The sequence below is a fragment of the Podarcis tiliguerta genome (assembly GCF_965153285.1).
Source record: "Podarcis tiliguerta genome assembly, chromosome: 6".
Classification (NCBI taxonomy): Eukaryota; Metazoa; Chordata; class Lepidosauria; order Squamata; family Lacertidae; genus Podarcis; species Podarcis tiliguerta.
In genome coordinates this window covers 73,880,528-73,894,192 of record NC_139539.1, presented here as the reverse complement: position 1 = coordinate 73,894,192, position 13,665 = coordinate 73,880,528, and the positions used below count along the sequence as shown (strand labels likewise).

General features: G+C 37.4%; 1 protein-coding gene across 3 annotated transcripts in view; it reads right to left on the bottom strand.

The window, feature by feature from the left end:
• ARHGAP29 (Rho GTPase activating protein 29) overlaps positions 1-13,665 on the bottom strand; it is a 105,532-nt gene that overhangs the window by 48,873 nt on the left and 42,994 nt on the right. For all 3 annotated transcript variants that reach the window (XM_083444811.1, XM_083444810.1, XM_083444812.1), the window contains exon 2: positions 11,675-12,018. In XM_083444811.1, the coding sequence (XP_083300937.1) occupies positions 11,675-11,936 (262 nt within the window). In that variant the 5' untranslated portion in view covers positions 11,937-12,018. The remainder of the gene's footprint in view (positions 1-11,674; positions 12,019-13,665) is intronic.

The following is a 13,665-nucleotide window of genomic DNA, read 5'->3' as shown; positions in this document are numbered from 1 at the left end:
TCCGAATCGGAATCCCAGGCCATCACAATCTATTTCAAAATGTTCTATGCCTCATTCCTTTAACTTCTTGAATTTTATATGCCTTAATATTCCAGTCTCATCCAACCCAGATGCATTTAGGCAAGCTAAGCAATATAATATCCGATTTAGCAACTTCTCTCTAAAATTAGGCCTTTAAAAATGAGTGCTATTACCAAGGAGTGATTTCTGGAATTTTGTTTACCTGATGTGGAGTGTTCAGAAATTCTTATGCAAAAGAAACAGAAAGCCATTTTGAAGCTTCATGAAGGAACAAAGCTTATTTAAGTAGCTATCTACGTTCAAACTGTAAGCAGTTTGCATTTCCTCACAGTTCTTCACTCACATTTTTATAGTATTATCGGCACCACACAACGGTAGTCAGTCATCAACTGTCATATAGTATAACACCATTCCATTTTATATATATTTTTTAGCCAACAACTTATAGAACAATTCAGTCAGTTATGCATACAGCATTTCCAAGATTTCAGAGTCCTGTTTTTCTCTCCCTAAGGAAGCACATGAAGCACAGCAATCCATCAGGGTGAATGAGAGGTCTGTGCATGTCTTCAGTATCTTCATCCAATCCTCTCTCTCTCACCTTGATATAAGTAATTGATCCACCAGACCATGCAGCAAGCAGAGAAGGGCTGTATGGGGACACAGAAGTTTACAGATCTCCCTCCCACTGACCACAATAGCCCCAACTGCTGTAGGGTGTCCTCTGTGGGCAGGCTTGTACTCTTACTATTTTTGAACAGCTTATTTAGACTTTGAACTGCTACTTGCTTTCAAGTAAAAAAAAAAAAAAAAAAAGCTCTACTGAAGTTAAGGTTTTCAAGTATTAACCTGTTTTATCAAAAGGCTGCCAAAATCCAGAAACACTAGTTGGTCTCATGGCCAACATTAAACTTCAGAGTCACAAAAATCTGACTCCCAGTGCCAGATTTAGATAGGTGGTGCTCTTTTTAAAAGTAAGTACAAAGCTCCATTGCTTTCAAAATGGTACAGCTAACCATATGTTCACTTTTCACCCACAGAACTTATTGCCAGAAATTCGGGTCTTCAGCTAGATTGAATCCTTTAAAAAATTGAGAATGGGATCTAAAGAACAGTAGATGCCAGCAGAAAAAAACTTCTTCTTGCTGGAGAGGAGGTTGTTGATTTTCCTCCCCAAACACAGCCCTTTGTGCCACATTGGGAAGCCATCTGGAGTAAATTCAGTCTTCAGAAATACCTTTTTAAGGGCTCCCATGGGAAAGGCAGGACATTGTATATACAGTACTGCATTATAATCTGGATCATGGCCAAAGTTATTGTGTGTGTGTGTGTGTGTATTAATATTAAATATTAATTTCAAACATTAATTTTGACACACACACACACACCCTCAACAAAAACGTATGTATATGCCCAACAACATTACTACATAAATTGTTAATGAGGAGCTATAATTGTTATTAAATATTTTTTTAAAAAAAATCTACTTTCAAACTCAACATAGTATTCAAAAGTAAAATACAAGGTAAAGTAGAAAAAGAATCAAGTCACAACACACACACGTGTGTGTGTGTGTGTGTGTGTGTGTGTCAAAATTAATGTTTGAAATTAATATTTGAATTTTTTAGCATTCTAACCTGTCATTTGTCCTGTACTTTCCCATTTTCTAAGCAACTGAATAAATGAAAAGGCTATTCTCTTCCAGTCTACCTAAGCAAAGACCACACAAAGCAAGGATTATGGGATTACAGAGTGTTAATAAAGAGGTGGACTTTGCTTTGTCAACCTTAAGTAGTATCTTACTACAGAGGTAGCCCAATATATTTTGCTGCCTGCAGCAGAAAATATAACGCTGATAAGAACAAACCAAATAAATAAAAATTTGAGGCCACTTGTGAATATGCCAACATTTGCTACCTGAGGGGGTTGCCTTAACCTGCCTAAAAGGCTTTTTCTATTTACTACTTTGCAGCAAAAACTTTCAGGGTCTATGCATAATGCTTTATTTTTAACAACACTTCTGACTTTTTATATGCAGCAAATGGTCCAAAGGCATAATAACTATGGTATCTGAAGTTTCATTAAGAAGTTTCAAACTAATTGACCTATTACTATTTTCATATTCAAAGCATGATTGGATTGGCTGACAATTGGCTAACAATCCCATTTCAGGTAAAACAATGCTGTGTTCTTGACCTGCTCTGTACATTTTGTGGCTTTATAAACCAGAGCTTCACACATTTGTGCACAACCACTTTGAACTTTCTTTCACACAAGTGGGAAAACATGGCTTAAAGGTGGCCTCCAGATCTCAGCTTGTCTGGAATCAATTAATTATAATCTACAATTTTCACAAAACAGGAAACAATGGTGAACTGTGCCTTCCTGGTTTGTTTCTCTTTTTTGAAGCAGCAGCCTCGGGCTAGTCACCCACATTTGTAACATGTAGTTTGCTCCAAAGATATCACTAAGCAAATCACATTGTGAGGTATCTATCTTATCTATCTCTCACCTTTTTCTCCAGACTGGAACTCAAGGCAGCTTACAGATAAAACAAACAGCTAAAAACATTTAAAAAATCATTTAAAACTAATTAAACACTAATAAAATTAAACAATATATATAAAAAGATCTACTAAAATACAGATAATAGCAACTATAATAAAATCACAGCACTAGCCCTTTCCTTGGAAATAGATAGTTCCTAAAAGCCTTCAGAAATAAGAAGATCCTTCATCTGCCAGCGGAAGGACAAGTAGGGAAGAACTTCTTGAGACTTCAAGCAGCAAAATTCTAAAATAACACTATTCTAACTTGATAGCTGTATGCTAACTTGAAGTATCTCAACTTTGAGGACTCAAATTTAAGGCTGTCTTAAAAAACGTGTATCCCACCAAATCCCAAGAACTTGTAAGAGTCTTTATTTTACAATTTTAATTGCAAAAACATAACACTGCTCCTGTTTGATAGTGTACCAGTTCCCCCAAATTGTAACAATCTTTCCAGCAGCAAGATAACACACAGTATGCTTTTAAGTAAGCTAAGTGTTAGACCAAGTGGTGAGAGGCATCTCAAAATGCTATGTAAAGAACCATCAAATTTTATTGAAAGGCAAGAGATGAGGTCCAGTTCTTTCCCGAACTTTACACTCACAAAGCACCGTTTAAAAAAAAACTGTGGAGTCCTGCAAGACAAGTTTTTCTCTAGGCTTATCACACAGCACTCCTGCAATATTTAAAAACAAAGCTGTGGCAGGATGCCAGTTCTGTGGGAAAGACTCGCTTGATTGGTCCTGACCGGGTGGCTACAGGCTTTACAGATGCACCATGGGATAAACCCACAGGAAAGTGCCTCCTTTAGCACTTAATTTTTTTAAATGAATCCTCTTCATAACAGCTTTCCATCTGCAAAGAGTTTTCCAGATTCATTGTAATATTTAACAGCTAAATAACATCCATAATGGAGGTTCTAATGTAAAGAACCTCTTGGATGAAAGTGTCTAAATGTAGAACATTCAGGTGGACTTTCAGTAATAGTACAGCATATGGCTGAAAACCACCATTTAATTCTTTACTCATTTATTTAGAAACTGCTTTCGGTATCACACACCTAGGCTGGTGTAAAGTTAACACAATATTATATGATAATATTTCTCATATAAAACATAAACAGGTGCAACTACAGGTTACTAAAAAAACATTTAGCTGCTATATTTGGTATAATTAATCTTCCTGAACAAAATGCAGTTTTACATTGTGATACTCAGTAAACTCAAGAAGTGTTTTATAGTATCTACATATGGCTGGTCTCTTACTGACGGCATATATTTAAGTTTTGCATACCACTGCAAGTCTTCCCAGGGACAGTTAACTAGTGGCATGGAATAGTCATCACTGGTGCTCTAGATGAGTTGTATCTTATCCTATTTTGAAGGCATGTAATGCCACAAAAAATATATATAGTAAATTATCTCCTACTAAGCTTACTGTTGACATGAAATGCCAGCCCAAATATTTATCCAAGTAATGTTTCCTAATTTGAGGAAACAGCTGCATGGTGAGTGTCAGGTTGAGTACACAGTAACACCACATACTAGATCTACCTACTTATAGTTTTAATGAAGGAGCACCAAGATGGAAGTGTTCCAAGTTATTACACGTCCTTTGAATTAATGTTAGACAGTAATAAAAATGAGTGAGAGTCAAAGAAGATTTCACCCAATTTCCAGTATTCAAAACTCGTAGGTATAATCTAAGTAAAATGAAGCACTTCCAAATCAAACCGGTTTCAATGGGCAAGATAAGCATGTACTTAAAAGTTCTTCCTGAAAGCATTTTGCTTCACCCTTCTTCTTCCCTAATAGCAAAATCCTGTGAGTCTACTCAAGTACCTCTCACTGAGTTTAATGGGGGTTTACCCAAGCTAAGTGGATGTTCCTATACACTGGCAGAGGAAGAAGAGTGCGGGGGGAGCGCACTGCCCCCAGCAGTGCGATCCCGGTGGGGTGCCATTGTATTTGCCCACCTGCTAAGTTCTACACAGGTCCCTGGGATCTGTTTGCATGAATGGTGGTGAACACCATTTTAAAATTAATACAGGCTTTAATATATTATACATACAGGAATGTAATATTCCTAAGGAAATTGTTTTACTAAATTACAGAAGTCTCCCAAGTGCCACATTTTGTTAAAAAGCCTCAGAGTGTACCAGTTTCAGATTTTTTAAAAAATTCTGACAAATTCTGAAAGCTAAAAATATGGCATTTTGAATAAGAGTAATTTTCAATGCTTTTGCATGCATCTTTTGAAAAAAGTAAAGGGAATGGTGTAAAATTTACTGTATTTTAAAACTGAAAATAGGAATGAGTCAAAACACTGCTAACAAAGTTTCTTGCATTAATAATACTATTCTAGAATACATTTTAAGTTAAAAATGTATTAAAAGTTCCACAGGAGTTGAGTTTAAATGCTTAACTACACTTGCTCATGAAACATACCCCTACCAACTGTTGATCTTTGACACTATAGCAACAAGTGAACATTTGTTCAGAAGGAATGCAGAGTATGCGATTGGGGGAAGGGGAGGTGGTCACAATTTAAGTCAGCTAGATCGTTAGACTTAAAAGTTAATTGGAACTCTAAGCTATCATTTATTGCATGGATTTCACAGGTAATTTTGATAGTACATAGATTTAATCTGAACCATTTAAACATAGCTATATTATTCAATATACTCTTGAAATTATCTGAATACGGAGAATGTGGGCCTTCAACACTTGAGGCTAACACTGATATTTTTACCTAAATCTACATCAACTTAAAATGTATTCCCAAATAATCCCCTACCAGAGATCCCCAAACGTTTACTGGCAAACATTTTTTCTAGTAGCCACAATGGCTTGACACTCATGTTTCTTTTTCCACTTGCAGTGAGGTTCTTTTGCCAGGTAATTTTGCCTGGGTTTTTACAAAGGCTTGCTGGGAAGGATGTGCAGGTATTTGTGCCAAGCCTTGTACGCACCACACTATTGCAGAATCTCAGTCTAGCCTGATAGTATTTTTGGAAAGAGGCATAATCAATCTCTCAGAACTGTTCACAGTTATTTTCCAACATGTTAATCCAATAAGAAAGTATATTTAGATGTTCTCTCCACTGGTCACCAAACGTAGGTTTATGGTTACCACTGTAACCATATTTGCAGGTGCTGGATATATCAATCAAATTCCTTTGGCCTGGAGTTTCCCTCTGTCAAGGAAGCATGTGTGGGATGCCCCATGTTACCTTAAAGACACAGACAGGCAGAAATAAAGCTTCAAGCACCATAAGAGAGCTACAGGAATTGAAGAAAAATTCAGAAGTCTTCACTTACTAGTTATCAAAAGGTCTGAAGAACAGAACTCATGGGATACATAATGGAGCAATTTTCACTGAGTCATTGGAACTTGTGGTTGCCTCTTGCAATTCAGTCACATGCAGAAATGACTTTATCCACTCCTAGTAAAGGTAAAGGGACCCCTGACCATTAGGTCCAGTCGTGACCGACTCTGGGGTTGCACGCTCTTCTCGCTTTATTGGTCGAGGGAGCCGGCATACAGCTTCCGGGTCATGTGGCCGGCACGACTAAGCTGCTTCTGGCGAACCAGAGCAGCGCACAGAAACGCCGTTTACCTTCCCGCCAGAGCGGTACCTATTTATCTACTTGCACTTTGACATGCTTTCGAACTGCTAGGTGGGCAGGAGCAGGGACCGAACAACAGGAGCTCACCCCGTCCCGGGGATTCGAACCGCCAACCTTCTGATCGGCAAGTCCTAGGCTCTGTGGTTTATCCACTCCTAGCAGCATTCAATAAATTTAATAAAGCACATAATGGTAGCTGTACAGAGCCAGCCACACATACAGAAAGCACATGCAACAATACCAAGCAGTCCAATGGTCAGGTGCATTTTAATCTTGGAGTGGTACCATGTCCTTACTCAATAAAAATCACCCAATGTATCAGAAGAGCCACAGAATTAATTTCATACCCAGCAATGATTTGATTAGATTTCTGAATTGCAGGGGGCTGGACTAAATGACTCTCAGGGTCCTTTCCAACTCTACAATTCTATCGTTCAGAGCTTTATATGTTCACTAAACTCTAGATTGCACAACACTCTGTTTTTCAAATTGGAATTTTAAGTAGCTGTCATTCGGTGTCTGTGTCCTACTCAGCATAATCAAACCCTAAAGAGAGCTTTCCAGATATTATAATATCTGAAGCACCTATAATGATATGCAGCCAATCCATACCATGTAAAAGTCCTGATGATACTGGAGGGTGTCTGGTTTACTGATAACCTAGACGTCTGTGACTATTACATAAAATATGATTTGATAAGCCGTAGTTTTACCTCATTGTTTTATAATTATTGGTTGTGAGAAAAGTGTTAATTTGCTGATTTATTTGTAATTACATTCTCTTGGAGAGGCAATACTATGCTTGGTACTTCTGTGGAGGAAATTCACAGGCATACACTACACCCTAGAGGAAACAACTCTTAAAAAGCACATAGTTTAAAAGCACATAGTGAGAAGGGATGGGAACAGGAATCCTCCAACAATGATCATATAGACCTACAGATCAGGACTTTCTTTTCCCTTGCTTTAATTCTTCATTGTGGCCCAATTATGCCAACCCCCCCCCCAAAAAAAACCTGAGGTCAGGTTCCACACAGCTTCAAAGATTTTGATAATCTGGGGTTTCCCCTCATCCTTAGAAGCTGTCTTATACTGAATCAGGCTATTGATCCACTGAGTTCAGATTTGTTTATGCTGACTGCCAGCAGATCTCCATAGTTTCAGACTAGGGACATTCCAAGCTTTACCTAGTGATGCAGCAGATTGAACCTAGGTCCTTCTGCATGCAAAGCAGATGCTCTGTCACTGAGCCACGGTTGTTTCAGCTCATATCACCAATGCCATGGCTACAGAGTCACTGGAGAATAGGAGTACTTTTTTAAACGGAAATGGCCTGATTCACACATAACACAAACCAAGGTTTCATGAACAAACCACAAGTTTATCCAATAAGATTTCCAGCAAATGAAAAAAACCCCATGGCTTGTTTCTCTTAAATTTGAATTATTTCCAAGCAGCTCTTACCACGTGCCTTTGTAGCCTTGGTGAGTGTCTGGGTGTCAGGTGGTGAAACAAACCATGGTTATTAAGGAAGGGTTATATGTTCATGTTATGCAAAACCATAATTAAAACAAACCAAGATTCATAAGCCAACAAACTACTGTTTCAGTTTGTGCTTTTTTGATAGCTTAACTCTGGTTTGTTTACTAAGAAACAAATAAGGGTTTGATAAACCATAGTTTAATAAACCCTGGTTTAGTGCTGTGTACCAGTTCACATTGAAGCAGAGTGATCAGTGATTTTATCTTTTTTAGTGATGCATATTAAGTTAACCAAATAAATGCACAATGCTGCCAAAATGACCATGATAGAAACATATTGATTAGCATATAAATTAATTGAATCTACTTGCATACCCCATGCTCTGAAGATGATGCTAAAATTTTAGGAACTTTCAATGTAATTACTTTAAGAGTTTTAACCTGCTCCATACTAAAATGCTAACAGCATATAAGTTTTAGCTGAAAATGTCACTAGATTAAAAGCTTAATTAAAAACCATTAAATCTTTAAAGGTTAATGGTTAAAAGCACAATAACTCCCTGTTCTTGCACTACTACTCAATTCTTTCCTTTCTCAAACGGCTCAATCTATTCAAGAGCCCTCACATTTAGCAGCAGTGACATGAATTGACTAGAATATTAGCCATGGATATGGACAAAGCTCTGCTTAGCTATAAAGTTCATAAGGTGGTTTTAATCAAGTAGAGTAACTATATCCTGCTCCAAATTTACCTGACCCAACTACAACTTGTTCTGAGCTTCCTGGCAGAAGGGTGGGATACAAATGTAACTAAAACAAATTTAGGAGTATTTTATTCCAAGTTTCAGGGAATACTGTCATTTATGAATCCACATTCATAAAGTGGCATTTCCATTCATAAATTGTTTCCTTGTTTGTATTATTAAGCCCACCTATTAATTTTTCAACTTCAACATTAGTAACTGGTTTTGAGCTATTTGGATATTAATCAGTATGGTGGAAAAAGCAGTGATTGGGGTTTCAAACAATTCCATGCCTCTACAATATAGATCACCAAGCCAAACAACATTATTCAAAATCCTATCTTATGGAGTATGTGTTAAATATGACCACCACATATGCTCAATTTTACATCACAAAACAGCAAGGCTGTAAAGTCTATGGCAACACATACCACCTTCCAAAGTATTCTTCACTTTCACTATCCACAACATGATCCACAACACGCCCGTATCAAAGCAACTGAGTCGGAATCCTATTCTGCCTATCTATAGCCTGTGTGAACATATACAACCAAGGATGGCAATCAGGCAGTAGTAGTGACAACTTGCACTTACTGAAAGAATGGAACTCCCACCAAATCCTCAAACTTCATCAAAATCAAAAGGCATACAGCTAAAAGGTTTGGGCGACTAGGAAAATTTGGTCCATGTTCACTAAGTAATGCCTTGCTATCATTTCTACTGATCTGCCAGAGCCAAACTCAAGAGGGCATGCGCAGGCTGCATTCTTTATTTGAGGCCAAACATCAACATTATGAGTTCAGAGGCAATGGCCAGCAGAATTTAACACTACTTCCACATCACCTTCTTCTTCTGTCTATGGAAGTTATGCAAAGGAGTGGGGCAAAAAGATGAAGTAAGCAAGACATTCAGCAACGCTCACTTTGAATTCTTGCAGCCCCCCCCCCCCATTTCAGTATCTCCAATCCAAATAATTTCACACCTTATTCTACAACCAAATTCACACCATTACTGAACCAAGCAGGAAATTCAATCTGTTTTGGAATATTTATCCGTTGGCACTGCACAGACATGTACAAGTAGGGCTCACAACCAAAGCTGCCCTTCACATAAATAAAGGCAAAGAGACACAAACTTGCAGTTAAAAACCTACAAGCACAGGAGCATGCATTTTCTCACTTAAATTTTCTAGGAGGCTACAAATCTTCTGTGTTTACATTTTAGTACCATGACTCGTATGTCATGACTTGGTTAGGGGACTAATGCTGCTTTAGGATACAACACAGAGAATTCCTTTTGACAGCACTATTTCCCCTAAAGCACAGAAGTCTCCTAAATGGAGAACTGTATGCTGATTAACAGAATCTCAGACATCCTAAAAAAGCGGGGGGAAACTGTTAGGAAATAAGTCTTAATGCACAGAAACAAGTTTCATACTCATAGTGTATTGTTTAGATCTCACTGATGCCTAACAATCTAGATCTTGCTCTCGACACAATGGGATAGTGTTGTTTGCTGATTCTGCAACAAAGCACATGTATAGGTATGATGGCCTTGTGTTCCTTTAAGATGTAAAGCTTAGAAAAGTTCTGATTTTAAAAGCAGAAGGATAAATACACTTAATTCAGTTGGACGAGGCAAAGCTGCTATAATACATTGGCAAGAAAGTGGGACTTTTGAATTCAAACAAAAGAATAAGGGCACACTTCTTGTTGATTTGTTGACAGCAGCATAAGAAGTCAGGAAAATGTATCATTGTTGCTCAAAAGCAATCTCACTGGGCATTTGGCAGATCTTCTCAGAAATTTATTCTGCTAAGGTACAGGTCTATAAAGCACAATGCTCGCTTTGAATCTACTACAAAGAAAGAAAGAAAATATTCCTAGAAAGGAATTCATGCCAGGTTAGCTGGTACCAGCTTCTTATTTACCTATATTATGAATATTATGTTCCATTAAGTACTGAAAACTACTTGTCTGAAGGATTCAGTTCTTACTCCGCAGAGGATACAATGAAGAAACAGTATCCCCACTTGAAAGTTTCAACATCTGCAATATTATAAGTTACATTTATTTCTGTTGGATTTTTTTCCTTATTTCAAGTAAGCGCTACTCTGACCTACTTCACTCATTTTACAGAGCAACTGTTTAAGCATTCTCCTGAAATAGGCTATGAATTTATTTTAAATGTCTTTTGTAAGAAAAACTGATATTCAATTTCAGCTCAAACAGGAACGTAAGAGATGTTTAGCTAGTTACCCACAAGCTAAATCAGTATAAAATCAGACCTTCTAAATCAGGGATGGGAAACTTCAGGCCCAGCAACCAAACACAGCCTTCCAGGCCCCTCTGTCGAGCCCTCAGAACTTTCACCAGGTCACACACCCCTCCCCAGCCCTGTTTTGCACCCTCATTTGGTGTTTTTACAGAGCTGGAATGTGTTCATGGAACTCCAATAATGTTTCTTGCTTGCCTAGATGGAGGGGGATGTGTGGGTGCGAAGAAACTAGCAAATTGTTCAACGGTATTGCTTCACTCATTTTTGCCTCTTGCTCCACCTATCAATAGAAATGGGCCCAAGAAAGCTGACCAAAAGGAAATGTGAATCTAAGGATGAAAAGGTTTCCCCTTCCCTAGTCTTAATTATACTACTGTACATCACCAGTAGAGCAAGTATAATCAGCTTGCTTCTTACCCATTTACATCAGAATTCAAAGAAGAATGGAAGTATCTTTCTCTATCCACCAAAACAATGGGAAGATTGGCATAATTTAGCTCAGAGGTATGAAACAGAATCCTAAGAATTCAATGGGGCTTTGCAAGCCATCTAGTCCAAACCTCTGCTGCTTAATCAGGAAATCCAAAGCTACAACACTGCCACCAGTCTTTTCGCCACTGCTTAACGTGGTGCCACTACCCCCTCAAGAAAAAAAAAATCTATCTCAAAAGAAGTCAGTGAGTCTAAACATTTTTCCATTTTTACCAGATGCCAATTTTTAAAGGTTTTTTTAACAAAAAGGGAAGTTTAATTTTGTTTATGACGTGCCCATTTACAAAACAACTTGCTCAATGTTTCACAGAGGAAGTTAGCAAAGTAAAAACCACAACTTCCTGTATACCGCAAAATATACTCAAGAGAAGACAGCCACTGTTCCTTCTAAACATTTCTTTGCTCATATGCTAGCAAGTAAGAAATTAGCTACAAAAATACATTTCAAACTATTGGGAGTTATTGAGAAGCAGCTGACACACCTTCTGAAAGAATGGCTTCTTTCAAATAAAGTAGAACATCTGCAAATTTCCTGACATCATTCACCAGTTGCATGATGTACTCTGGGTCCACAACAGTGCTGTCATAGCAGTCCGAGTTGGAGCTAATGCTGCTCAAAGAACTGCTCTTGGTGCTGCGCCCCATCCCCCAGGTTCCTGAATTAGAGATGGTGAAGAAATTGGAGGTAGGCAGTTTGGTTAATCCTAAACCACGCTTGTTGCCACCACCGTTCTGTCGCAACATCCCAGCCACTGCAATGCTTATGAAATTTCCAGAGTTAACATTCAGTGTTGCTTATGGTCCATCTGCCAAGCAAAATAGTGTCCTGAGGGAAGAAAAAACAGAAACAAATATGAGTCAGTTGAAAAGAGAACAGGAATACAACATTATTTAAATGCTAAGTTGTTGAATATACCTTTTTCATATTAAAAATGTTATTCTATTAAGACAATCCCACATACTCAACATACACAGCCCACATGCAAACTCTTAAAATTACTAAAGTATATTAGTAGTAGCAGTAGTATGTATTTGAAAATATATTCCACACTGCATTATCTTAAAATGTGCTACTCTTATCAAGCCATTTCCAGAAGCTGTATACCAAAGCACAAAGGAACTTGATTTCAAAACTTTTCAAAGATATAGGGAGCACAGTATCACTAGAATTAAAGGTGTGTGTGTATTATTATTTTTTTAATCCTGCATCTTTAGTACTGAAATACACATTTCAATGCATTTCACCACCAAAACAAGTTAGGTTACTTCACCTGCTACAATTCTAAGATGTATGCACTACAGATTCACATTTTGCATCTGTGAAAAAAGTTCATATATAAGGCAAATCCTCTGTTTCCACACCCTATATATGCTATAGAAAAACTGCAGAGAGCAATGATTGCATGTTTCATGGAAGCATGAGCACTGGCCAAAGTGGAAGTTTTAGCAGGTACACGATATGGGGAACGTATTCTCATTACAATGTCAATATTAAAATGGTAATAATGTGAAGGAGTTATAGTAATAAGAAATTGTGTATTTCACATAGAAAATTGTAATATTTGAATCTTTAAACCAAACCTCTGAGGACTTCATTTACACAAGTTTCAATTAATCAATTTCTATGTGACAATCAATTAAGTCCAATTTTCTCCCCAGAACACCTAAATAGATACTTTTTAAAATGCAAGATAAAATACTACTGCTTTTAAAAGCAACTTTCTATTTTTGAAATATAAAGTGATTTATAAATCGTAGTTGCTTTTTGAAGAGATGATTTGGTTTGTCAATAGCCGATTATAAAACACATTAACTTGATCAAACTCTTTTGCTGTAATCTATGCCTCTCCCACAGCTTTACAAAGCAAGCAATACTTGAAACTGTGATTTGGCTGAAAAACACCTATCAGTTTGGGTTCACAAATGACTTTCATTAATTTACTGGATAAATAATTAAACAAGAAATTAGGATTAAATCTGAATTCCAGACCTTTTACAGTCAATAGTTTTAAGCAGGACCAAGCCAGATAACTGACCACTTCCACTAAGCATTTCATATAAACATACCTGCAACTCCTTAGTCTTCGTTTTAAAGCAACATGCATGATACTACATGATAATACACACTGAGAAGCGGTCACAAATTATGAAAACCAACCATGTCAACAATGTAACCTGGTTCACTGAACCCTATGGAAAGAAGATCATACTAGGAGAAGTTCCCTTTAAACTGTTATGCAAAAGCTTTGTGCAACCTTCCAAAGTTGCCATATGCAGAGTTGTTCTGCAATCTTACCCTTCCACTTAACCATTTCCTTCTCTTAAAACATAATGACTAGTAGTGTGACAAGCAGAACTTGCTATACACAGAGAACTCTTGTGGTTTTGTATTTTGGAGCCCTGACAAGCTGCATTAAGGATCATTCTCATCTTAAAGCGTTTAAAATGCTTCATCACAGGCTCGTTATCTGGA